The sequence below is a fragment of the Xiphophorus maculatus genome, chromosome 21, assembly GCF_002775205.1.
Source record: "Xiphophorus maculatus strain JP 163 A chromosome 21, X_maculatus-5.0-male, whole genome shotgun sequence".
Lineage (NCBI taxonomy): Eukaryota > Metazoa > Chordata > Actinopteri > Cyprinodontiformes > Poeciliidae > Xiphophorus > Xiphophorus maculatus.
The window spans coordinates 6,917,074-6,943,547 of NC_036463.1; the positions used below are offsets into that span (position 1 = coordinate 6,917,074).

Sequence of the window (26,474 nt, forward strand, 5' to 3'; positions counted from 1 at the left end):
AATGTGGAGCCTAAATAAATTAAATTTGACTGAAAGGATTTTTGTTATTGCTACCTATAAAAGTTTATCTTTAGATTAAGCCAACGTTAAGATCATTGTCTCCCATGTAAATCATATCACTCTCCACAGTATCTGGTGTAATATTAATTAAATATTATAACGAAGGTCAAATTAGAATGAGTGTGTTTGAATTTGTTTCCGTCTATGTTATTAATATAAACTGGATCTTTTTGCTTTATAAAAAATCCTTGAGATCACATTTGTTGTGATTTGACCCTATGTAAATAAACTGAAATTAATTAAGTAAAACAAGTGATCCCTTTATGGTGTCAATATTTCAGACCCTTGTTGACACTTTTACTGCTCACTCGTTACCTTTTTAGGAAATTAACAATCACAGACCTGGACATCTGCTCCTCATTTTCCCCAATTAGTCACTTAAACGCAATTTATCTCTCTTTAATGGTTTTATTTGTAATGGTCTCCCCTGTAGTATTGTTCAGTTTTTTTATTATTATTATTCTTTTGTTCTGTGATCACATGGAAAAATCACTGGCACCACTGTGGCCTTCTAGTAATTTTTGTACTAAAAATGAATGACATCATAAAACATTTACCCGATTTATAGTGTAAGCCACTGTGTGACACTGCCACCTGCTGGTGAGTTGTTGCTAATGACTGCAAAAGCGACACCTGCTAAATACGATCCCATCGTTTTTCTTTCTTTTTGAATTATCCACTTAAACAAAACTTTTAAAATCATGGTCTAATCTTCAAGTACATTTCTAATAAATTAGAATTTGGGCCATGAGTGGGCATTGCTTCACAATCCCCTAAAGGCTGCAGTCATCCACGTTATCTACCACATTTTTCCTTCCACTAAACTTTTTGTTGCCTGTTGGATAACGTCTTCCTCATGAAAAAATATCTTCACGTTTTCTGAAATCTAAAATATTTCTTATTAGTTTTACGTAATATAAGTTTCACTGTTAATTTGACTTACTGAAGCAAATAATAAGACCAAGCCTGTCGAAAAATCCCTATTTAAAAAAATTAACAACCCATAACCTGGTGGGTTTTTAAATATTTTAAATATTTTAATACTTATCGAAAGTCATTTTATGTTCTGGAATTACTTTCTACTTTTTGTACTGAAGCGGATTTGAAAAAGTATGTACATTTTTACTTTTACTTGAGTAGAACAGTCCAACCTGTACTTTTGTTAGTTTATAAATCACTGAACGGCCTTGTGCCACAATACATTAAAGATATGCGGTTGTTGACCTCTCAGGTCTTCTGGCTCCAGCCTGCTCTGCACCAGAACAGGCCGGAACCAGAACCAGAACCAGACATTGAGGAGCAGAATTCAGGTTCTATGCACCGCAAATATGGAAGAAACTTCCAGAATACTGCAAAACTGCTGAAACACTGCATGCCTTTGAATCGAGACAAAAAGCCCGCCCGTTGCCTTTGAAACATCACTCTTCAATGAAATATTAATCAACAATTTGAAGTGTAACAATGGCACTTGCCACAATGTAATATTATTTGAATTGTTCTATGACTTTGTATTTTTTTGTTTTTATGATGTAAAGCATTTTGAAATGCCTTGTTGCTGAAAGGTGCTACACAAATACAATTTTATGGATTGATCAATACTTTTACTAGCACATTTTTTCATTCAAATATCTGTAGTAAAGAATGTGAATACTTTTGACACCTGCGTCTGTCAATGTGCAGTAAACTAAGCTTTTACTTTCTCTTCATTTGAGTCTCTTCGGGCAAAATATCAGGTGTCACGTCAATAAACCTCCACAGGGCGGTTCTGGTTGGGGGTTTAAACCTGTCAGTCACCGAGGAAGAAATCAGATTTGTCCTCCGCTGCCTGTTGGAGATATAATCCCGTCTCTCCGCGGTGTTGATAGGCTGGTTTTCCGTTGATGCTCCGTCAATGTGAAAGCCAGGAGGGGAGGAGAAGTCAACGCGACTAGCAGTGCAGATTGCTCACCAAACAGAAGCAGAGAGTCAATAAAGTTGATCATAACCACCAATTTCACTTTGATACTGGTGCAGCAACCGTGAAATAACGAGATGAGCTCAACTTCTTCCCCGGTAAGCTTCCAACAGCCTGTTTACCTTTGACCTGTCAGCTGTTAGCTGTGTAGAAGCGTTAGCATGTTAGCTACGTTAGCTTATTTGTTAGCTACGATGCTAACGCTGTTTGTTTACACCCTCCATTGTTCCAAACAACAACAGCAGACTTAGCTGCAGCTGCTCTCTAGACTTTTATCCGGTGTTATATATAAACTGTTAACCTTTTATTATAAGTTTCCTTAGTTATACTGACTAAACTAGCGTAGTGTCTCAACTTTATGAACTATAGTTCACTTATAGCTGTGGGGTTTAAAGGTAAATCTGCAGTTAGAAAGCACAGATTGTACGGTTTATGTACTCCTTTAGCATCTATTTATTGCATGCTGTCATGAATCCGTGTTTCTAGTTTTTAATAATCCAGTTTCAACAAAAAATAATGGTGTAAAAGGGCCATTTTTATACAGACACATCTCTGAAAACATAGAGCTGATGAATATTATTATGAAAAGTAAAAATTGTAGATGGCGATAATGGAAATCATGAAAAAATACATTATGTATGTTTTTAAATCTTTAAGATAATATTTATTTGGATCCAAGAGAGAAAATGAAAGTTGTTTTTTTTATTAGGCCCGAGCAGCAAAGCGCTGCGAAGGCCTATTGTATCTGTACTGTTTATTATTATTATTCTGCCCCCCTCTTCGTGGGCCTTTTTGGGGGCTTTATCATATTCAAAAACTCACCAAACTTGGCGGTCGCGTCTAGGCGGTTTAAAAATTTTGAATTTTAAGGTCGCCGCAAAAATTGCCAAAAAAATTGCTCAACGGCAGCAACTAGCAATTTTCAAAAGACCCATTGCTATTCACTTACTTCATCGTAGAGACTTGAAATTCGGTACAGAGTTAGAGCTCACTAAGACGCTCAGAATTTACAAGTAATGTCATAGTGCAAGTATCACAGGAAGTCGGCCATTTTGTATTGAAGGTCCATTTTTTACCTCGAGTTTGACGTTTACAGCCTTCGCATTTGATCGAACTCCTCCTAGAGATTTCGATTGATCGGCTTCAAACTCGGTCAGTCTGATCATAAGGCATGTCTGATTTAAAGTTATCAAATTGGTGAGTTTTGGAGCATGTTGAAGGGGGGTTACCAGGGGTCAAAGTTCACCTACACGCCATGAAACAAAAACCTCTTATATTTCCTATACAAAAACACATAGAGGGACCAAACTTTCAGTGATTGATCGACATCAGGTGTCCTAAAATACCCTGCAGTGAAATTTTTTTTTATGTAGGCCACGCCCCCTGAGAGCAGGAAGTGTAATGTTTTACTGTGAACGGTCGCTATCTTAGCCCTTTGACCTAATCAACATGAAACTGTGTCCAGAGACAGAAGACATGTTGGTGTGTTGTGGATTCCAACCCCGACCGGCTGCGATGAAGCAGCTGGGCGTGGCGGCGTTGCGAACGCCATCGAATTTCGTTTGGCTCTGAATTCCACAGTTTCGGGGTGAGCTGCTCCAAACTCACTAGGATGGATCCTTATCCATCCCCGAACAGGAATCCATAGCGATATTTGGTGGGCGTGGCCTAATTTTTCTATAGCGACCCCTAGAGTATTTTAAATGAACAGCCCCAAGCCATGCTTAAACCTAGAATTACGAAACTTGGTACACATGTGTATCTTGTCGGGACGTACAAAAAAGTCTCTTAGAGCCATGCTCTAAACCCAACAGGAAGTCGGCCATTTTGTATTGAAGGTCCATTCTGGACCTCGAGTTTGACGTTTACAGCCTTTGCATTTGATCGAACTCCTCCTAGGGTTTTCGATTGATCGGCTTCAAACTCGGTCAGTCTGATCATAAGGCATGTCTGATTTAAAGTTATCAAATTGGTGACTGTATGAGCTTGCTGAAGGGGGGTTACCAGGGGTCAAAGTTCACCTACTCGCCATGAAACACGAAACTCTTATATTTCCTATACAAAAACACATAGAGGGACCAAACTTTCTGGGATTGATCGTTATGGGGTTACCTAAAATACCCTGTGGTGAAATTATTTTTTTACGTAGGCCACGCCCCCTGAGAACAGGAAGTGTCATGTTTTACTGTGAACGGTCGTTATCTTAGCCCTTTGACCTAATCAACATGAAACTGTGTCCAGAGACAGAAGACATGTTGGTGTGTTGTGGATTCCAACCCCGACCGGCTGCGATGAAGCAGGTGGGCGTGGCGGCGTTGCGAACGCCATCGAATTTCGTTTGGCTCTGAATTCCACAGTTTCGGGGTGAGCTGCTCCAAACTCACTAGGATGGATCCTTATCCATCCCCGAACAGGAATCCATAGCGAAATTTGGTGGGCGTGGCCTAATTTCTCTACATCTCCCCCTGGAATATTTTAAAAAATCAGCCCCAAGCCATGCTTTATCCTAGAATTACGAAACTTGGTACACATGTGTATCTTGTCAGGACGTACAAAAAAGTCTCTTGGAGCCATGCTCTAAACCCAACAGGAAGTCGGCCATTTTAGATTGAAGTTCATTTGACCTCGATTTTGACATTTAGAGCCTTCGTATTTGATCGAACTCCTCCTAGGGATTTCGATTGATCGGCTTCAAACTCGGTCAGTCTGATCATAAGGCATGTCTGATTTAAAGTTATCAATATGGTGAGTTTTGGAGCATGTTGAAGCGGGGTTAGCAGGGCTCAAAGTTCCCCTGTGATCGACTGTGTAATATGTAATTACAAAGGGGATCCTTTATCATTCCGTAGTGCAATGCTGCCCTCTGGTGTCGAATTACTGAAATTACTGAAATAGTTTCATTATTTCAGTAATTCGACACCAGAGGGCAGCATTGCCCTACGGAAAGACAGAGTTCAATTTTGTAATGTAGGAAAAAATTAAAAATTTGTAATTCTACTGTGAACGGTCGATAGCTTCTGCACCAAACTTTGCACGAGTGACCCTGGCGGGACCCTGACGACCCTATGTCATCATATTATGACGTCATCTAAGCCCCGCCCCCTCAGAACCGGAAGTGCCGTTTTTTTCCTTGGAAAGCTCCGTTTATGGCTCTCTTGACCTAATCAAGATGATTCGGATGATAAACTCTGTCAATGCTCGCTGCTGGCTGAACCGTGTGGGCGTGGCCAAATGGCGAATATCAGTCCCTCGCCATATGCATACGTTTGGCTCTAATTCACGCATGGATCATCCGATTGGCACCAAACTGGATATGTATGATCTTTGTTCACCTCTAAAGAGCCCGACGGGTTTGAGATGTAATTTGACTCCACTGCGCCCCCTAAGGTAATACATCGGCCGTATCTCCTCGACGCATCGACCGATCTGCACCAGATTTTTTGACAGTCGTCGGGGAGCGCCGCCGAACGCATTCACGCGTGTCGCCCGGTGGACGGGCGGAGAAAATGCGCGACAGCTACTGCGGCGGCTAGCGGGCGGCGGTGCTAGAAACTGCGGCGGAGCTTCTGCGGTGGGGAGTTGGCTGCGGCTCTGGAAAACGCGCGAGAGCTTCTGCGGTGGCCGGAACCCCCGCGGTGGCCAATTGGCCGGAGCAGCGCTTGCTGCGAGGGCCGCCCGAGGCTGCTTGCAGCTTTAATGTTAGTTTTGAATTTGTCACATTGCTCATTGAAGTACATAAAATAAAACTTCTGGGTTGCAGACGATCGGGGAGTTCTTCCTCATCCTCAGTGAAATGGGTTTCACAGAACAACAGATCCAGGCAGCTGTGCAGGCGGGACATCTTTCTGTGACAGAAGCCGCTGAATGGTAAGTAAACTAAGATAAATATCAAGCTTTTGATATGTATCTCAAGCGTCTTAAGGCATCACCTCTCATTTACAGGCTCTTACAAGGTCAATATCCACGCCATACATTGGTTAAGCAGACATCCAAGTCGTCTGAGACCGCACTTTCTGCTTTTAACCCACCCAAAGATGCAGCGAGCAGCTCCACCCTACCTGCATCTCCTAGTGACAGCAGGGGTAAAAAAAACCCTTCCTCATCAAATAAAAGTTAACTAGTCTTATTTTATTTTATTTATTCTTTTCTGTTTTCTTTAACAGCAGGTTCGTCTCTGGTCCTGAAGCTGTCCGAGTCGACCTCCCAGTCTCCTGATCCTCTTCCAGTTGAGTCGCGGATCAAGCAAGACAAGAGCGACTTTGAGGAGAAAGAAAGACAACGTGTGGCTCAGAAAGTCCTGGCCGAGAAGAGGCAAAAGAAGGAGGTCCGATCGAAGACGACAGACGTGTACATGTGTCGGTCTGTTGGTAACTTTTGAAGAACATTTTGTTTTTTGTTTCTTTTGTTATGCCAGGAGCGCGAGATGGTGTTAAAGCGGATAGCTGAGGATCGGAAAACCTTGCAGGAGAAAAGCCACGGCGGCTCTGCTGCAGACATGGCTCCTCCCAGCAGCGAAGGCCAGAAACTGGGAGGAAAGGTCCAGACGAATGTTGACAACAACTGTATCCTCATGGTAATGGCTCACTTATAAAGCAGTAGAAGGTGATCAAGCTAACATCTGAGTGAGTTATCAATTAAAATTGATAGCTTACTCAGATTTACTTATGACGTGTGGTCTGGGTAATCGTGTTTTTACATACTTTTTTAATGATTTTATTTTTAAAAAAATATTCGTTTTGGTGAGCAGAATAGACATGTTGGTCTGTCTGATAATATATATGTGCAAACATATCTATCAATCATCTAGTTGAGGCAATTTGATCTAGTTAATGTAACTTAAATACTTTTGATTTTAAAGGTAATGCAACTTAAATCTATCTAGTTTAGGCAACTTGTATCTGCTTAATGCAGCTAATCTATGTAATCTAATCTGTCTATGAGTTCACAACCTTTTAATTTCATGTTTTTCGTCACATATTTATTTTGTGCTTTGCTGCAGATCCGGCTTCCCTCCGGAGAATCCATGCGTGAGCGTTTCTCCGCCGACGCGCCGCTGCGCAGCGTCGTGGAGCACATCAGCGGCCGCCACCCCTCCCTGTCCCCCTTTTCTCTCCTCCAAGGTTTCCCCAGAAAACGCTTCGGCGAGGCGGAGCTGGCATGTTCGCTGCGCTCTCTGGGCCTCACTCCGAATGCCGCTCTCTGCATTCAGACCACGCCGCCAGAAACGCCTCAGGACCCGCCGAGCCCGGCAGACCCGCCGCCAGCGCCTCCCAATGAGCCACTTCCGTGCATTTTCCCACCGCCGCTGCCGCAGGTTCCCTTTCCAGAGGAGGCAGAGAGGCTGAATCCAGCGGCGGGTCACCGGCTCCCGGACGATCTGTGGGAGGAGGCTGTGAATTATGCAGGGATACCGAGAGCCGGTCCTCCGGTCTCTGGACCTTCACATTTCTGGGGTCAGTACCAAACATAAAAAAAACAGGATGTGAATTTTATGGAAAATATATCTAATCCACACTGGATTGACATTATAAATATAGGTTCTATTATTTGTACTTCTAGAGGTGCAGAAAAAGAATCCCAATTCTTATTGCCGGTTATTGTGAATCGATTTAAAATTCTGAAAAATTTTTTTTTAAATGTGTTTAATTTGTTCATCTTTGTCCTTCCTATCTGCATCACATTACGGTCCACTCGTCCACTGTATATTTTGTGAATAATTCTTTGATATTTATTTTCTGAAGTGAAAGCCAGCCAGGATGCAGCTAACCTGCAGCCTGAAGTGACCCAATTCCGATTTTCTTTTTTTTTTAATTTTGGCCGTCATGCGACCTGTATCTGATCTTTTCATCAGTCTGAACAACTCTGAGCCACCTGGATATGTGTTTCTAAATCCGACATGTGTCCGACCTTTTCAAATGTGTCCTGAATCTGAACAGCCAGGTCGCATTCATCCGACCCGAAAGTCATTGATACTCGACAAACGTCATTATTCTGCGCCCTAGTACACCCGAGCGGGAAGAAAAACAACAATCATGGCTGTCAATAATGAAGATTACGCTGCTAATGCTGGCTCCGGTCAAACAACAACTTTAAAATTGTAAAATATGCTCCACCATTAGCATCCACGTTTATATCCACAGTGAGCACTACTTCTTTTTTATGGTGGTTGGCAAAACACTGCGCACGCTCTGACGCCCTGTACTGCGCATGCGGGACACTTTCAGGTCATTTGTAGTTCACACAGGAGATCACATACAAGTCACGTATATTTGGAAATGTGAACGACGACACCAATAAATAATCAAATTTCACAAAAAAACATAATTGAACATTAAGGCCTGCAGTGTTGTCAAACTGTAATACTGATGTTGGACATTTCATTCAGAAATAAACTGCTCACCCTGATAAATTTTAGTTTTTAGGATTTTTGGAGCAAATGGTGTGAATTTTTTTTTTTACATGAAATGCACTGGAGGTCTTTCCTGCTCTTTGACAGGGCGAGGCCAGAGACTGGTTCCTGGTGACCCAGGGGATCCTGGATTGGAAGCTGATGAGGGACAGGAAGCAGAGGAAGAGCCACCACAAATTCCCAACGGTACAGATTCTTCAGATGATTCATTCCACCTTTTGACCTGCGTTTCTCTTACTCCATTTTTCCGCTTACTTCCTGTTTCTACTATTTATCCAGGGGAGACTTTTTCCTTCTCAGGACCTTCCAGCTGCAGGAACAGAACCACTTCAATTTATCCTCTATGTTGCAAAGATTTACTGCTTTACAGAAGATTTTACTAAAAATCTGGGAATGTGGGTCAGATTTGGGAGAGGTTAGGATTAGGAAATGTGTTTGTCAGGACTTATTCACTACTGCAGAGCAGACAGGAAAAAGAAATCTCACAGTTCAGTTATTTTAGTTAATTATTTTTAGAAATGGCTAATTAAAAATACTGGTTTTGTTCTGTATCTCTCAGACTGCAGATCCATTTAAAGTGCTTTCAGTGATTTATAAAGAAAAGCCTGTTAATATTGGAGATAATTTGTAGATTACAGCCAGAGTTGGGTAGTAAATGGTTACATTTACTCAAGTAATTTTTTGGAAAAATTTTACTTTTGGGAGTATTTTTACTACGCTGTGCTTTTTACATTTACTTGAGTAATGTTATTGTGAAGTATTTCTACTCTTACTTGAGTAAAATTTATGGATTTTTTTACCCACTGAATGAAAAACAAACATGTTTTACCCAAAACTTCACCAGACAGATACACACCTGCAGTTTTTATTTAAAAAACTGATTTGGAAAACATTTCTCTTTGCCTGAATTTATTATTTTTTGTTACTTATATGAATAATTGTCATTTCCATCCTAAAAAAACGTAACTTTATATTTTGGTCCATTTGATTATGTAATTTTTAGTTATTAAATGATTGATAATTTGATCAGTTACTTAGTATTTAAGCAGATGTTTTACCAAACAGTTTTTCACTCTTACTTGAGTAATTTCTTGGACGAGTCCTTTTTACTTTTGAGTAAAAACAATTTACTAATTTTTGTGTACTCTGCTCAGGAATGCCGAGGCTGCCTTTCTTCCCGGAGAACAGGGTGCGAGGAGGATTTGAACCCCGACACTTCTGGCCGGACCAGGGCAATCGCCTCAGGTGGGTCGCCTGGCAGGAAGCCACTAAACCAAAGTTTAAATTGTAAAATTTAATCAATAAAACTCCTGCAGCCTGATTGAAAGGCTTTGCTCTGAGTTTATCCTTTACTAAGCTGATCTGCACTGATTTGTTTAAACTGAGATTAAATCAGCCACTGTCCTCTTTTTCTCTGCTGTTACAGCTTTGACTGCATATTTAGTGACATTTCAGACAAAAATAATTGGTGTCGATCAAAATTGGCTTTTTAAAGATTGCAATCGTGATCGGCCAGGAAACTGCGATCGGTGCAACCCTAAACGCGTAGCGATGTGTTTTTTGTGCTTCCTCATGTGTCTCCAGAGACGCTCCAGAGGAGGATCCAGCTGACCCCGAGGAGGCAGAGGGTCCAGTGGCACATGTAGCTGCAGGTCAGGCTGCAGTGGAGCGCCTTCAGAGGGCTGCTCTACAAGAGGACCACAGCGCCTCTCAGGGACAGCCAACTCCACCTAAAAGACCCTTCAGGACACCAAATGTGCCATCCTTATGTGCCTTGGCCATCCGTGCAACTGTCCACCTCATGACAGGTAGGATGCTGTGAAAGGAAAACGCTCCTGAAGTCTGGTTTCCTCTAAGAACGAAGCGTGTCGCCCCTGCAGCTCCCAGCATGCAGTACAGCAGCAGCCTGGCGGGTCTGACCCCGGAGCTGGCGGAGCTGCTCCTCAGCCACATGTCCAGAGAGAGGCTGCTCCGCCCACGCACCCTGGAACTCTTCTTCGGCTGCCAGTTGCAGAAATTAGTCCTGAACTGCTACCCTTACTCCACCAACGAGCTCCTGCGGCAGCTGCGAGCCTTCACGACGCTGAAGCACCTCAGTCTGGTCAACTCGCCTCTCATCACAGGTAGGAGCTGCAGAAATCTGCCTCAGCTTTACGTTTCTTCCTGATCTCATGAGCCGGTTCTGTCCAGATTCTGGTCTGTCGGTCCTTCTCAGTCTGGTCAAGCTCCAGTCACTCAACCTGGCGTCCTGCAGCAAACTGACTGACTCCTGTCTGCAGTACATCACAGGTTAGGATTCTTCCCATAATAAAACTGAGAGCCAGACTTGAAATTGGTTATTATATAAAAATATCTTTATACCTTTTTTTTTACATTTTGTCTTGTTAGAACCACAAACTTTGATGTTTTATTTAGTTTTTATGGTGAAAACATGGCGCTCTGCTTGATGTCTCAAACACCGTTGGCGGCCATTTTTTTTCTCAGAAAAGCACTAAAGTCTGTTGTGAATTTTGTCGTTAAAGCTCCTTACTCAGTTTTATTTCAAGTAGGTGTTTTCAAGGTTTGGAAAGTGCTTGATTTCTGTATGAAATCCTTGATATTCAGACTGCAGGTTTGGTAATAAATTGTAGTCTGTCTCTTTGTTTGAAAAGCATTATTTACAGTTGAAACAAAAAGATAATAAAAAAGACTAAGACACATTTTTATTCTCATTGTCTGAAGTTAAATCAGACAAAATTGATCTTGTTTTAGGTCAGTTAGAATTATTAAAATTCTTTCTATTTCCTAAATGCCAGAAAACATTTTTTTTTAACTTTGTTGAACCAGTCAGGCGTAGAAGGTGTGTGTAAGAAACAGAAAAGGTCTCTTACACAGAAACAGAAAATGTTATTGCAATCTACCTTCCCCTGCTGTAAAATACTATTGCAATATATTATTAATGACAGTAATAAATAATATCATATAATGGTGAATTTAAACTATCTTTTTTAGTTTATTTATTTATTTTTTTTTAACTCCAAAGTGATGCTGAAAAAGTTTGAAAACTTACCTTGAATTTTACTGTGGGAAAAGTAGACAAGCCTTGCTTATTAGAGAATAGCAAAAAAAAGAACTGAAAAAGTTAAGTTTAGAGAATCTCACACTAATTTCACCCATAAAGGTTGTCATGAATTTTAAATACATCCTGAAATTTTCACATCTCAGCCTCCACAGTTAGTGCAGGACTTTACAACAAACACAGAAAAACAAATAAATGATAAAAGGTTGACTAAATATGAACACTTTGGCAGATATTAAACCTTGGTCCACCAATTATTTCTAATGAAATGTTTATTCTGGCTTGAAGGCTTGAAGAGCCTGTGTGTCCTGTCCCTGGATCAGACGAAAGTGACAGATGCTGGGATGGTTCAGTACCTTCAGTCGGCTCCTTCCTGTCTCTCTCAGCTCAGCCTGAACCAGACAGAAGTGACCGAAGCCACCCTGGCTGCGCTCCCCACCTGCGTACCACAGCTGCGACTTCTCAGCATCAAGCAGACGAAGGCACTTCAGCTTATTTCAACCAAACACTGTTTGTCTTAAAAGTCTGGTCTGCCATGTTTCTTCATCTTGTTGTTGGTGTTTCAGGTTAAAGATATTTCAGCTCTAGCAGGGATGTCCAGTTTGCAGACTTTCAATCTGAACGGGACTGGTGTGACGGAGGAATCTCTGGAGAGCATCTCCACCCACCCAACTCTGTCTTCTCTGAGTTTAGGAGGAATCTCTGTGAAAGATGGGAATCATGCCCTCAAGATTATATCAGGTTTGTAAATTAAAATGTGTGTAAATAAACCAGGGTGTCCTCACGTCCTTAAAATGTCTTAAATTCATTAGAAAAAGTAAGTGGGCCTTAAATACATCAATCACCAGTCTTAAATTTTGTCATGCGAACGCTTGAGTCGCTTCTTCGTCGTGTTTCTTGACTTAAGGCTGTTGAGGCCACTGGTAACTAGCTCCTAATACGAGAATAAGATTATGATTTCACCATTGTAATATTACGACTATTTTCTCATTACTTTGACTTTTTCGCCATTTTTTAAAGCATGGCCCTAATATAATAATCTTCCTGAAGTCTTAGATTTCATTCAAATAGTCTTAAAAAGTCTTAAATTTGACTGAAAGCTCAGAAAACCTGTAAACGGATGGAGCGAAGGACACAAACCAAGCTAAATCTTGATGATTCCCACTTCCCCAAGGTCTGAAGTTGACTCACCTCACGCTTCCTGGACGCCACACTGTGACCGACGGGGGGCTGGAGTTCCTCTGCCGGCTGACACTGCTGTCAGAGCTGGACCTGAAGGATTACACACAGGTCACAGACCAAGGAGTCGGCCAGTTAGCCGCCATGACCAGGTCACTCCAACACCTCAGTCATGACAGGAAACGCTTGTGGCTGAAACGTCCACACTAATGGGAGTGTCGTGTGCATTTGTGTGCAGGTTGAAGAAGCTGTCTCTGAGCAACACGCAGGTGACGGACACAGGGCTTCCCTCTCTGCGTGGCCTGCAGGAGCTGCAGGAACTTTGTTTGGACCGAACGGCGGTGACGAGCCGAGGAGTGGCCGAACTCATCACCTGTCTGCCTCAGCTTCAGGTGATTTACCTGATAATATTGGTGGAGCTGCAAAGGTTGACATGAGTTCTGCTGGTGTTGGGTATTATTGTATTGTTAAAGGTCGTACTTACAAACATATAACGATTTAAAAATAACTATAATCAAATTTGGATTAAATGCAGAAGAAAGATTAGCATGAAGAGGTAGTGAAATATGTTTGGAAAACCACATTTTATCTTCTTACAACCTTAAACTTCACATTTATGGAGAGTGAAGAGTTCCAAATTACAACAAATAACTAATGAAAAAATTCTTTACATGTCAATTTTTTTAAAATGAGAAATAAACAGAAATAATTTTGTTTTTCCTTAACATCCCAGTTGTGTTTCTACTATATTTTTATATTCGTTGAGATATACTTGTTACTTTATTCAATTATTTGACTTGCTTTGAGAGTTTTAAATTTTCATTGAATGAATTATATGTGCCTCAATTAAATGTTTAGATTTTAATTTAAAAACTTGATATGATAATTTTATGATTTATTAAATTATTTTGTGCTCCTGTGCTGAAGCACAATTTAAAAACATCACCCATCAAACTCAATAGAGGTTCCTCTACAGAGACCCTGACGTCTGATTGGCTGCTTTTACAAACATCCTGATGTCTGATTGGCTGCTTCAAGAAAGTCAAGAAAACTTTAAAAGTTTATTAGGGTCAATATCTCCACTGAAAAGATCAGAAATAATATAAGTAACATAATTAAATTGAATTTTTAAAAGGCCACAAACTTCAAGCCTCTATAACTCTAGTTGTATAGCTCTAGTTTTGATTTGGAATATCAAAAAAGCTTATTTTAAAACAAAAAAAATTGTATCGTAGCTTAACATAGCTATTCTTGACTTATTTTAATTTGAAAATGAACTTCTGGTACACAGGTAATCTCCTTTAGAAAATTCCCTGTGGCTAAAACGACATTTGTCGTGCTTTAATAGTGAATTGAGAGCTTTGTTTTGGTTATAATTTCCTGTTTTTTAGGTTTTGGGCTTAGCCAGCACGCATGTGGGAGACTCGGTAGTGAGGAGGGGTTTGATCCACTGTCATCAGCTGGTTAAGATCAACCTCAGCCACACACGGATCACGGACCAAGGTACAGCTACACTGTTAGCTTGTCTTCTTTAAGCTCATGTCTGCTTGGTTGAGAGATAAACTGGATTTTCTGATTTAATCACGTTTTTTTCCTTGCATGGTTGTGATGGCCTCAGTAAACAGGATAATGTTGCTTTTAAGGCAAAATTGCAGAGTGTAAAGAGAATGAAAAACTAGTGCAATACCAACCTGCGTTTTTGCTCTAAAGCATATGATCATTTATCATTAAGCTTTACTTAAACAGCTTAGATTAATCAATCTTTCTCACCTCCATGTCTAATTGAAAACTCCTGCACAAAACTTTAATCAGGTCGCCATTAGCGGGTTTAGCCCACGGACTCTTTAGTTCCCTCTCCTTTTTACAGTTAGAGTCTCCTGTTCTTTATAATTGTATCTATAGTGTATGAAATATTTTTTGTAGAATTAGCTGTGACCTCTGACAGGAAGAATCATTTGCAAACGGAAGCACAGCTGCGACTTTTTCATATGAGAACAGTGCCATCTAGTGTTTGTAAATAGAAATTGCAGGCTGCAGTCAAATACGGGAAACGGCGTCCTGTTCGGGACACTTGAATTTGTCTTAAAATACGGGATTGTTCCCACATTTTATTCTTTTCATCTTTTCTTTTTCTATTCAGCCAGTTGAGATGTTCTTGTTTTGCTATATATATATATATATATATATATTTTTTTTTTTTTTTTTATAAATTCCTTAGTTTATTCATGTGGAAACCCCAACACAATTTTCTGTTTATTCAGTCAGTATTTAATACAGATGACAAAAATAATGTTAAAATGTATTATTTTTAATTTTAAAAAATTTATTTTGTAAAAAACAATTAAAAACTAATTTAATTTAGCTTATTATGAAAAACATTTGCCATCTAGGTAGAATATTAAACTCAAGTTTTAAAGAAAATGGCCGCTCTATTTATCGATAAGCTCACTCAACTTTAGATGAACTCATTAATCAATAACTTGCATCCCTGCCTGCAGGTCTGAAGCACCTGAAAGACATGCGTCTGGCTCAGGTCAACCTGGACGGCACCGGGGTCAGTCTGATGGGCATCGCCAACCTCCTCTCGCTGACCAACATCGGCAGCGTCCGGGCCACCAACACTCGCACTATTCCACTGGATGCCGTCTCTGACGAGGACTGAGGACGCCTCTGCTTGGACGAAACGAACACTGACGAACCTGAGCACGGCTGTCTCCTGCTGGCCTCAGCACCATGCTGCCCCTGGGACAACTGGAAACGGCATTGAGTAAAAACACTCCTCCAGCTTGCACTGTCTCAACTCCAGCTAGTGCCACTAATCTGACAATCGCTGAAAACCTAAAGGGACAGTTCCGGGTTTTACAGTGAAGTTCTGGTTCTGAGCAGCAGATAATGGTCCTGGTGTCTTTATTTGGTCCAAATCCAGACTAGTTGATCTTGGAAGCTGAAGGTTTGAATCCTTAATAAGTTAATCCTAAAGTTTTTTTATGCTTCTGGGTAGAAAGACAAGAATAAAAGTTAGTTCTAGCAGTTCTTCTTTTTACTGCATAGAAGTTTATGCAGTCGCTCTTTTATGAGCTTTTAAACCGACGTCACATTTTCACAGGATGGTTATCATGGGAAATTATGGTTGGAGCCGGTGCACCACTAATAATCTTTCTGTGTGAAACACGTACCAGGGTTTATACCCAGTTTGGAGAATTATGACAGCATTTTCTAGAAAATAAAGAGCATTGAAAATATTATTCCCAGACTTCATCACATTGTTTTATATATATGATTTTTTTTTTTTTTTTGCCCTACTTCCTATTTTCTGTTCTTCTTTCTCTACTTTTGGACCCCCTTTGTTATGTCCTTCCTTCCTGATTATTTTTTCAAATTCTTTATTTAAAGACTTCACTGTAGAAATGTCAGCCTCAACTTAATTAACTTTATTTTATACTTTAAAAAGAACCTAAAAAACTTTGAACTCAGAAAGGTGTGTAGATGTTAAATACAGAAAGCTAATCGGAGACATACCGCCTCCTACCTTTTGTTTAAATAAGCAACCAAATAAAAAGGTTCCAACTAATCTGGATTTTAACTAAATCAAGACAATAGTTATTTTTTTCTTTCAAGATATTGCCTATATATGTAAGCTTTAAAGAAAAAAAAAAGAGCAGAACCTCAGTCCAAAACTCTGAACTTTTCCTTCTGCTTAACTAATCGGTTTAGGAAGCTTACACTCACTATATAGTTACTATTTACACTCAGCAGCATAATATCTTAAGACTTGATAAACATTACATCTTTAACTGTATGAAGGAATGCAGGTCAAGCAGCATGAAAAACAGACTAAGGCAGATTTATTTTAATTTCTAATCCTGTTTTTTTCCTATTAGAATCTTGACATCAAATGTGAAAATACAGTGCCTTGCAAAAGTAGAAATCAGATCTTAAACTTGTGTATTTTATTGAGATTCAAAATCATAAACACACACTAAATAGTGCATTTGTTAAGTTTTAAATCTGGATCTTCATGGAAGAACATGCTTGGGTCAGATAAGATTAAAACATAGTGGTGGCAGCACCAATCTGTGGCAACAGGACAGTTGGAGGGAGCCAACAGAAAAAGACTGCAATCAGAACTACAGTGGAATGGTTTAGAATGTCCTAGTCAAAGTCTAGACTTGAATCTAAGAGCTGAAAATCACTCAGATGTGCTCCAGTAACAGAGCTGTGCTGCAGAAGACAAATCTTTATACAAATAACTAAAAAGGAGGTTGTTGCCTCTTCAGTTTACAGACAGTAAAAGTGTAAATTACCAATATACATTTTGATTAATTCATTGGGTTTCAATACTTTTGCAAGGCATTGTTCAAGAACAGTAGCTAATTTTCATTCAATAATAAATGAATCATCCTGGCACAGCATGACCTCCAGTTTCCTCCTAATGTAATTTATGCTGCAGTCGAGTGTAAATCTTTGGGAATTCAGCCATTTTGATTTTCATAACCAAAACAAACTCGCTTTAAATTTTTTCCTTGTTGCAATAGTTTATTTTCCCTAAAAGGTAATGACTTTGATACAGTCCCTGTAAATGCATAAAGAATAATAAAGACTTCTCCAATTAGTTTTGCTGTTTTTACTGTTCCGTTTATTGAGACAAACCTTTATTGCATTGCTGTCAAATAAGGCAGAACTGCTCTTACACTGGAGGGGAAAGAAAACAAAAAAGAAAAGTCACCTTTTAAATATGATAAAATGACCTAAAAGCTGCTGCTTACTTCTTGGGGTAAAACAGAACTTTTAAAGAACAAAGACTTCTTTGAAGACAAACACAATGGAATGCATTCCAGGTGAATCAGCCAATCAGACCGCAGCCTGAGGTGGAAGGGCGGGGCTTGGACTGTAGTCAAACCGTGAGGAAACAGTACTAGGTGTACGAGAGACGAGTCCGATAAGATGCATAATAGATTGGTTCTGTTCAGTAGGACGTTTCCTGCTCCTCTGTTCAGAAACTCGCAGGTCCATGATGTCATAAACGAGCGACCAGGTGCGTCAGGTCACCTGCCTTCACTGCTTCTCTATCTTTGACTTCAAATGCTCCTTGTATCCCAAGATGCCGCTCTTCCACTTTGTGATGGTTTGATTCTGACACACCCAGATTTCTTGAGCCACCTGGAAAAGAGAAAGAAAGAAGATTTTAGGGCTGCAGCTAACGAATTTGGTAATCGATTATTCTTGCGATTAATTAAATTATTTTTTAAAAACTTAGCTTAAACTACTCAAGTCTTTTTTTTCAATATTAGAAATACACTGACATGGAAACAATTCAGTTCCTTTTTAGAAATAATTTAGCATCCTTTTTAAATATGTTGTATCTTCACCTGGTTCAGATTTACCAAAGATTTTTTTTTTTCATCTTAAATAAAAAATGCAAACATTTCTTTGTATGGTTTTGTTTTAATTACTACTTTAACTTCTTTTTAAGCAAATGGCCTTTTTTGAGTCTGTATACTCCAGTTAGCAATCAATTACTTCGTTGATTATCACAATATTTGATTATCACGATTAATCATTTCAATCCTAGAGTTGGCATTTTAAATCTAAGTATTTAAAAATCCAAGTTTTTTTTTGAGTCTGTACTGTATACTCTGTCTGTTAACGAATAATTGATTAATCACAACTTGCCTGATTAAATATTTCACCTGTTAGTTGGCATTTTAAATCAGTAGATTTAAAATTTAAATAAGCAATTTTCAAAGCCGTATAGTCCAGTTAATCATTATTTCAGCCTTGTGCGATTTAAAGCATCCACTCTACTCAAATGTTAGGTTTCAGGCGTCTCAGAGGAAGCCATACCTGTTGAATTAGCCTGAAGTCGTGACTAACTAGCATCATGCCTCCCTCGAACTCGTTGATTGCTTCCGCCAGCGCGTCGATCGTCTCGATGTCCAGGTGATTGGTCGGCTCGTCCAGGAACAGCATGTGGGGGTTCTGCCAGGCCAGCCAGGCAAAACAAACTCTGCACTTCTGACCGTCTGACAAGTTCCTGATCGGACTCACCTGGATGAAATTATAGGAGGCTTTTAGGAATAATGAGACACTTCATGCGTTTGTACCGGTGCTTGAAATCCTTAAATATGCTTAACTTTCAATGAGGCGTTTTGGAAAATGCTTGAATTTAAAGCTACAACTAAATTATTTTAGTAATCAATTAATCTGATGATTAATCGGTTGTTTGAATAAAAAACACTTTATTGAATAAAATGCAACAACATAGAATTTTATTCTAAATAATAAAGTGTACGCTTTATTATTTGTATCAAAGAAAATCACAAATTTTATGCAAAGCTAATCTGATTATTTTTTGGGGTTACCAATTTATAAACAAAAAGTGGTTAGTATTTTATTGTTGACAGAATTTGAACCTGATGAATCTAAAATACCACTTGAATGCAAAAAAATTAAATTTTTACAATACATTACATTTTCTGAAATTTTCATTTCAGAAAATGTATATTTTCTGAACAGTTTTGGCTTAATTACTGCTTTATTCTTTCAGCAAATGACATTTGAGTTTGTACTCCAGTTAACAACAAGTACTAAATTAGTTGATTATTTTTATAATTGATTAATCATTTCACCCGTATTGAATTTTGTATAAAGTCCTTGATATTTTATCTGGAGTTTTGAAATATAGTAGTAAACTTTGAGAAAAGACTCATTACAGAAAGTTGTGTAATTATATTGTAGTTAAGCATTTTGAGTAAATTACACAACTTGTTCAGTGTAATGAATATTTATTATTCCTAATGGCTTGATGAGCTTTTGAGCTGTGTAATTTAATATTTGAAAGTGATTTGTGTTTTATTCTCAGACCAATCAAGGTGCATCATGTGTGGGAGATAAAATTCTTATAATGGTTAAAGTTTGCAGTGGGAAAACCATACGAAGCGCCTTTTTGCTAACGCCCACCTGCTGTTTTCCTGTGAGGCCGTAGCGACCGATGATCTTCCTCATCTCCTCCTTCTCCTTGATTTCAGGGAAACACTTCATCATGTACTCCAAAGGAGAAAGGTCGAGCTCCAGCTGCTCCGTCAGGTGCTGCCAAGACAAACAGAGGACAATTACTTTACTGTAATTAATATTATTTATTAAAACGGCTTGACTTTTACCTGGTGATATCTGCCGATCTTCACGTGTGAATGTTTGCGGATCATGCCATCTGTAGGGAGGAGCTGTAAAAAGGATAAAAATCATAAAACTTAGCATTGAGAATGATTCACCAGTTAGTTTTGAATAAACAGCACCAACCTCTCCCATGAGCAGCTTCAGCAGCGTGGATTTCCCAGCTCCATTGGGTCCCACCAGAGCCACCCGGGTATCCAAGTCGATACCAAACTCCAGGTTTTTATAAATGTGTGGCTAAGAAGACATTAAACCACAGATTAAAAGGCAGATTTGTCTTTTTTTGGGAGGTAAAAACAGACCAAAAGAGGTTGTTTAATGTCTGTACTCACTGTGTTGTCACTGTACTTGAAGCTCACATTCTGAACCATGATAACAGGAGGAGGAATCTTCCCACAGGGAGGAAAATAAAATGACAGCGTCTGGAGAAAACAGGTTCTATTCAGGAATCTGTGCAGTAATAAATCAGATGCTACGAAACAATCTGATAAAGGTTCAATCTGTGCTGCACCTTGTCATTCACAACTCTTTCAGTCAAGCCTGATGCCACCATCTTCTGCAGCGTCTTCTCTTTGCTCTGTGCTTGTCGTGCCAACTTGGCGGAGCCGTGGCCGAACCTGGCAATGTAATTCTGTAGAGGAACGACAATAAAATTATTATTCTAAAAAAATACATAAGATTGACTGTAGACCACACACACTATGTACACAAATAGACGTTATATTCTAAGTGTATCGGAGACGAAAGAAATGTTTCAAAATCACCAGAAAAACCTTTAATTCTTAACAGATCTTTGAGATCTCCTCTGCTCCATTTTGGCAGAAGACACATGCACACGTTTTCTTTTTAAATGTTATAGTAGTTGTTCCAGTTCCTTATAGATTAAATCGACAAGCTATGCAAACAGATGTTTGTTCCTGAGGAAAAGAAAATGGAAAACAATTGTCACATTTAACTATTTTCAAACACAAATAAAAGTTAAATGTCTTCAAATTAACCTTCAGGCCCAAGTCCGGTTACTAGAAGGCAGGAACATGATTTTGTCCACCAGATGGTGCTACATTTCTCCTCCATTAAAATCACACAGCAAAATTTCACACCATACAGAAAAAAAGTGTTTTGTATCAAATAATATAGTTTAAGATTTAGTTTAGGAATTTTATTTCCTTCATTTTAGGAACAAATGATAAATAGTGGAGTTATATAAACATATGGAGGGTTAAAAATATATATATTATAAAAATAAATTAAGAGTAATTTTGCAGGATGGAGCCGTTTTAAAAATGTTTCCTGCTTAAAGTGGAAATAAAATACTAAGTAACATTTTCAAGATAATTTTGGGAAGCTGGCAAATGTACCGAGAGAAAAATAAAAATAAATCAATGTTGCCATCAAGCAATGAATCATCTCAGAGCCATTTGTTGTCCATTAAAGGTCAACATCCTGCTGGAAATGCTGCTTTAAATAGTTTTATTGTAGCTCTAGTTGTGAGTTTACCAGCAGGTTTTCTTCCAATATTTTATATTTAATAAAGAAAAGAAAAATCTGATCGGCTTCCCTTTCCATACTAAATATTAGCATCCCAAAGCATCACTCTGCCACCTCCGTGATTTGCTAAGGGAACGCTGCGTTAAAGGCGATTTGCACATTGCACTCTTCAGGTTTTATTTTGTGGATATTTTTGCAAGTAAAGTGAAATAAATTAGGCCTCTTGTTTACCTTCATGTGTGCTATCTGGTCCTGCTCCCAGTTGAAACGCTTCATCTGGTTCTCTTCCAACTCTGCTCTGGTCTTCACATACTGGTCATAGTTACCCTGAACAAATATAGATTTGCTTCGTCACCCAACAGCAGAGAGACGTTATTAGCAGCAGCTTGTCTCAATTCCTTATTTAGCTCTTGTTCGTTCCAGGTATTCCAAAGGGGGTCCAGGCCTTTGCTAATTGGGCTCTAAGAAAAGTGTTCTTACCGTGTAGTACTTTAGTTTTCTCTGATGTAAGTGGATGATGTTGGTACACACGCCGTTCAGGAAGTCTTGGGAGTGTGAGATGAGAACAAGGATTCTCTTAAACCTGTGGAGAAGCAGCAGCAGGTTGGTGAGTAAAACCTGCTGCTTTTTACTCACCAACAACTAAAACGTTCCAGGTGAGGCGTAAACGTACGATTTGAGCTCCTCTTCCAGCCACACACAAGCGTCCAGGTCCAGGTGGTTCGTCGGCTCATCCAGCAACAACATGAAGGGTTTGATGAACAGAGCTCTGCAGAAACAAACAGTTAAGGTCATAAAACGTTACAAAATCTAATTCCTGAAGCTGAGCGAGCCTGTTTTCACCTGGCCAGAGCAACACGCATCCTCCAGCCTCCACTGAAGTCCTTCAGCTTCTTCTGCTGCATGGTGGCGCTGAAGCCGAGACCGTGGAGGATCCGAGAGGCTCGCATCTCTGCCTTGTCAGCGTCCAGCTCCTCCAGACGCTCGTACAGCTCCATCAGCTTCTCACACTCCGCTTTAAGGGGAAAGTAAGGTTTGGTTTTAATCATAGCAGCTTTTTAAGTGTTTAATATATTCACTGAAATCATCTTATGAAACAAAAACCTTCTGATGTCGTTATTAGGCCTGATAAATTTGGCTGTTCCCAGAAATTAAACGATAATATTGTCGTTTTGAGATGGTTTAAGAACTATAATCTTTAAATGTCCAGAGAACATTTGACACTGGAACTCAAAAACATTTTAGATTTCCAAAATAAAAATAACTGTTACAAATAAAATGGATTAAGCTTCAACAAAGCACAATTGCTCTTCAAGTTGTGTTAATCATTAGCTTCATACAGGCAAAACTGCTAGTTAGGACTTTTAAAATAATGCAAACCAACTACTTTGTTCTTGTCAAATGTTTGCAGCATTTGTCAAAATGGCCCCTTTTTAATAATCTCTCTCTAGAGATTAAGCGAAACACACATATAAGCATTTAAATGGAAATTAATTTTCCATTTTATGTCTTGTGATTTTCCTGTCGCAATAACAAAAATTTAAGTTAAATTGTTGCGATAAATGATAATATTGTTGGTTTGAGACCATTTTGAAGTAATATATTGATAATGACATAATAATTAAAGTTAGTCCTTTAATTGTGTACAAAATATGTTAATTATTGAAAATAAAAACAACCAAAACCACAAATAAAATGAATTATGATGTCTCTCTAAACAAAATTGTTCTAAAGAAAATAAAAGAAAGATGATTTGTCATGTGATTAATTGTTTGATTTCTTATGGAGTCTGGCTTAGTTGTTATTCAACCGCTCCAGTTTTGTCAGATCTTATGTAACTCACAGTCTTCATGAGCGAGTCTCTCCGCCTCCTTCTCCAGCATGATCCTCTGCTCGTCCACCTCCATGACGCACTGCAGAGCCGTCTTGTCGCTCGGCGCCATCTCCCGGGTCAGGTGGTAAATATCTATGTGCTCTGGAATGGGAATCTCACGGTGGCCGATGGCCGACAGTAGCATGGACTTTCCTAGCAGAGAGAAGAAACGCAACATGATTAATTGTTTTGATCTGGCTTTCAAACAAACTGAGGTCCAAGCTAAATGGTTACCGGTGCCGTTAAGTCCGATGAGGCCGTAGCGTCGGCCTGAGTTGAGCTCCAGGCTGGTGTCTGACAGCAGCTCTTGGCCGTGGAAGGTGAGCGACAGGCTGCTGATGTGGACATCCGTGCTGTTGGGGTGGGAAGCGAGAACGCCAGTCACAGCCCGAGCCTCCGTCTTCCGCAGCTCGAACTCGTCCAGCTCCTTGGTTAAGCTGCTGACGCCTGAAACCAGAGATGTCCTGCTTTATAGATCACTGCACACCGTTTTAGCCTTCCCAACCAGTCCAATAGCGCTACATGCTTAGATTGATGCTACTCTAAAGATACAAGTAAAACTTCTTGGGATCACTGCTTTTAGTTGCTTCCAGATTCAGAAAATTTTGTTTTTTTTCCTTTGGACTTTTCATGATTTATCATGCAAGCCGTCAAAAATATCAAGATATAGCAATAACAACAACTGGAAAACAGCACAAACCAGTAGAAATACTTACAAATTCAAGATGTATGTAAGAGTCAAGATGAATTCAGGTTAGGTGACATGTGTTTGGTGAATAATGTGAAATACTGCAGGCTGATTTTAAAACATGGCTGGTTCTGTTGCAGTGTTGTCTATTAAACAGACCCAAAAGTGGGGGTTGCTAAAATTATTGACTCAAAACCAAGACTTTGTAGCATCTAGCATCACTGAGATCCAGTTGTTTTAGGTAGAAAGCTGAAAAAGTCAACCAATAAATGCTTGTTATTTGGATTGTTCCAATTGAAAACTGCAAATATTCTTATTTGTTTTAGCGACGCAAAAAAGTTTCATTTTTACATTTTTAAATACAAATATTAACAAGTTATGTTTATCAATTTACAAAACTATTCTCCCCCACATGCCAGATGTGCAAATAATCAAAAATAATTATACAAAATATCAAAACTCCAAAGAGATCTCAACACCAAGGAACTAAGACTTTTAAAAAACAAAGTCAAATTGTAGCAGCTAAAAACAACAAAAAAACATTTTTAATAGATCTTTAAAGTTTAGACAGGCATATAAAAAAAGATTAAGGAAAAATTAAATCCAAAATACACAATGTTAATTTACGGGAAATGTTTTGTGCAACTAGCTCATTATACTCTTTTTTTTTTTTTTTTTTAATAATGTGCCTCTCCTTAATTTTATGGTATTCCCTCTAAAAGCAAAAAACTCTACAGACTCATTTATTTAATTTGAGATTTTCTAAATAACTGGGTCACTGATGACAGAAAAAAAGCCCTGAAACTTTTTACATTTTTAGTGAGGATACAACTCACTAAATTACAAATCTCAAGACATACATGTTGAAAACAAATCAGTTAGGTTTATAAACATCCATATTTAAAGTTAGATGCGACTACTCTGACATACTTTAAATATACATTAATCAGTCCCACTGGATGGTCACAGAGATCCAATCCCAGTCTCACCATTGCTGTCTGCTCCATTTTCTTCGATCTCCGGTTGTTCTTCGTCCCCATTCACTTCCTCAGACTTCTTGGGGCGCTGACGGGCTTTGGCTGCCTCCTTCTTCTTGGCTGCTTTCTTTTTGGCCAAGTCTGACGGCATGGTTATCCAAGGCTGCTCGACAGAAAACATAAGCGAGGATAACGGAAAGCAACGAAACACATCAGCATGACAATGAACTCTGGTTATCTGTAGTTCAGCAATTACTGAGGTGACTAAACCGGCATTAGTCATATAAGGTAGAGAGGTCTTAATCAGGATGACTAACCGCTAGCAGATAACCCTAAACCGGCTTGCCGGTTAAATACTACCCCCATAATTAAAAGGAAACTAAGCTTGTTTTTTTTAAATGAACACGTTTCAGTAACCAAAGTAATTAAAAACGTCGTCTTAAAGACTGGAATAATGGTGGCAAAGACAACGAACGCCACGTTCTGGTTCTTTCCAAACGCGGCTATCGCATCTATAACGCTTGATTAGTCCGGTTGTTAGCGGCTAGCCGTGCTAACTTTACCTGTACATTTTGTCCCCGAAGAGTTAAATGAAATTCGGCGGTGTTGGCTAAAACACAAAACATGTCAAGCACTAAGAAACATGCGTTAGAGATAAAATGTAAAGTTATTTCTACCGGCACAATACGAATGAGCCGGTAACGTTAGCTACACCTGACAGGCCTGGCTGCTAACTCGCCTCTAGGCCCAAATTAAACATGACACAGTCCCAAATCGGTAGAACGATTTTAAAATCAAGCCAGATTCTCTTCACAATAACCGGCTTAAGTTGGGGTTTCATGCAGCAGTTGTTAAACTCAGATGGATCTCATTTACCTAATATCTCCGTACCTCGTATGTCGGGAGCACACTGACGTCTCGTGTCCACCTTTTGCCGGGTGGATGTAGCCGCTCACTAAACCGCCAGACGAACCATATATGGTCAAGAAGGGCGGTGAAAGTAACAGGACCCGCCCCTACTCGTGGGACTGCAGTAAAAAGTAGAGATGGGAATTCCGGCTCGTTTATGGGATCCGTTGCTTTGGCTCAGCCGGTTCTTTAGGGTCACAAACAATTTTTCATGCTAATTCATTTTAAATAGCACTCAGTTATTAAGTATTCATGTGTAGAATATCAGTATGCCAAAAATAATAGTTTTAGCTCATTTTGGATGTTACGAATAACTATTGGATATTTTCTTTGTTGTTTCACAGTGACCATGCATATGAGGCTTCACAAATAACTGTAGTTTTAATGGAGTATCTTAGAGCATTTCTCTATAGTGTTGGTGACACTGAAATTTGATTACCAACTTCAGAAATACATCTCAACCAACTTTGGATGTTGTAGTTAGAATGACTGTGTTTTTTTGTCTTTGTTATGATGTAAAGCACTTTGAAATGCCTTGCCGCTGAAATGTGCTGTACAAATAAAATTTGATTGATTGATTAGAAATCAGAAAACCAGTGGGGTTTGGTAATGGTTTTATACGGCTAACTACTAGCAATGCAAGCTAATGACTGTGGGTTTGTTTCTGTTTTATCCTCTCAAACACCCTGCTCACTATGTTTGAAAT

At 39.3% G+C, this 26,474-nt stretch overlaps 2 protein-coding genes across 4 annotated transcripts; one reads left to right on the forward strand and one right to left on the reverse strand.

Annotated features, from left to right (window-relative positions):
- The first annotated feature begins 1,896 nt into the window (after window positions 1-1,896).
- On the forward strand, window positions 1,897-17,272 carry LOC102217248. Of its 2 annotated transcripts, none has more exons than XM_023326225.1 (17): window positions 1,897-2,112; window positions 5,775-5,881; window positions 5,957-6,096; window positions 6,181-6,338; window positions 6,429-6,587; window positions 7,014-7,467; window positions 8,511-8,609; window positions 9,578-9,668; window positions 10,008-10,231; window positions 10,304-10,546; window positions 10,614-10,712; window positions 11,770-11,963; window positions 12,048-12,222; window positions 12,656-12,812; window positions 12,899-13,052; window positions 14,052-14,163; window positions 15,159-17,272. In XM_023326225.1, the coding sequence occupies exons 1-17, from the start codon at window positions 2,092-2,094 to the stop codon at window positions 15,320-15,322; spliced, it is 2,751 nt and encodes a 916-aa protein (XP_023181993.1). In that variant the 5' UTR covers window positions 1,897-2,091; the 3' UTR covers window positions 15,323-17,272. The 2 variants fall into 2 exon arrangements, with proteins under 2 accessions (XP_023181993.1, XP_023181992.1); XM_023326224.1 differs by having other exon boundaries at window positions 1,898-2,112; window positions 6,178-6,338.
- Window positions 15,399-25,830, reverse strand: abcf2 (ATP binding cassette subfamily F member 2). 2 transcript variants are annotated; one of them, XM_005798538.3, is made up of 15 exons: window positions 25,751-25,830; window positions 24,872-25,022; window positions 23,429-23,641; window positions 23,165-23,347; window positions 22,165-22,336; window positions 21,995-22,090; window positions 21,802-21,904; window positions 21,553-21,648; window positions 20,345-20,464; window positions 20,166-20,255; window positions 19,960-20,070; window positions 19,821-19,883; window positions 19,621-19,749; window positions 18,505-18,708; window positions 15,399-17,820 (listed from the first exon to the last, which is right to left on the reverse strand). In XM_005798538.3, exons 2-15 carry the CDS (start codon window positions 25,008-25,010, stop codon window positions 17,716-17,718), a joined length of 1,824 nt encoding a protein of 607 aa, XP_005798595.1. In that variant the 5' UTR covers window positions 25,011-25,022; window positions 25,751-25,830; the 3' UTR covers window positions 15,399-17,715. The 2 variants fall into 2 exon arrangements, with proteins under 2 accessions (XP_005798595.1, XP_014324101.1); XM_014468615.2 differs by having other exon boundaries at window positions 25,736-25,825.
- Between the last annotated feature and the right edge of the window lie 644 nt (window positions 25,831-26,474).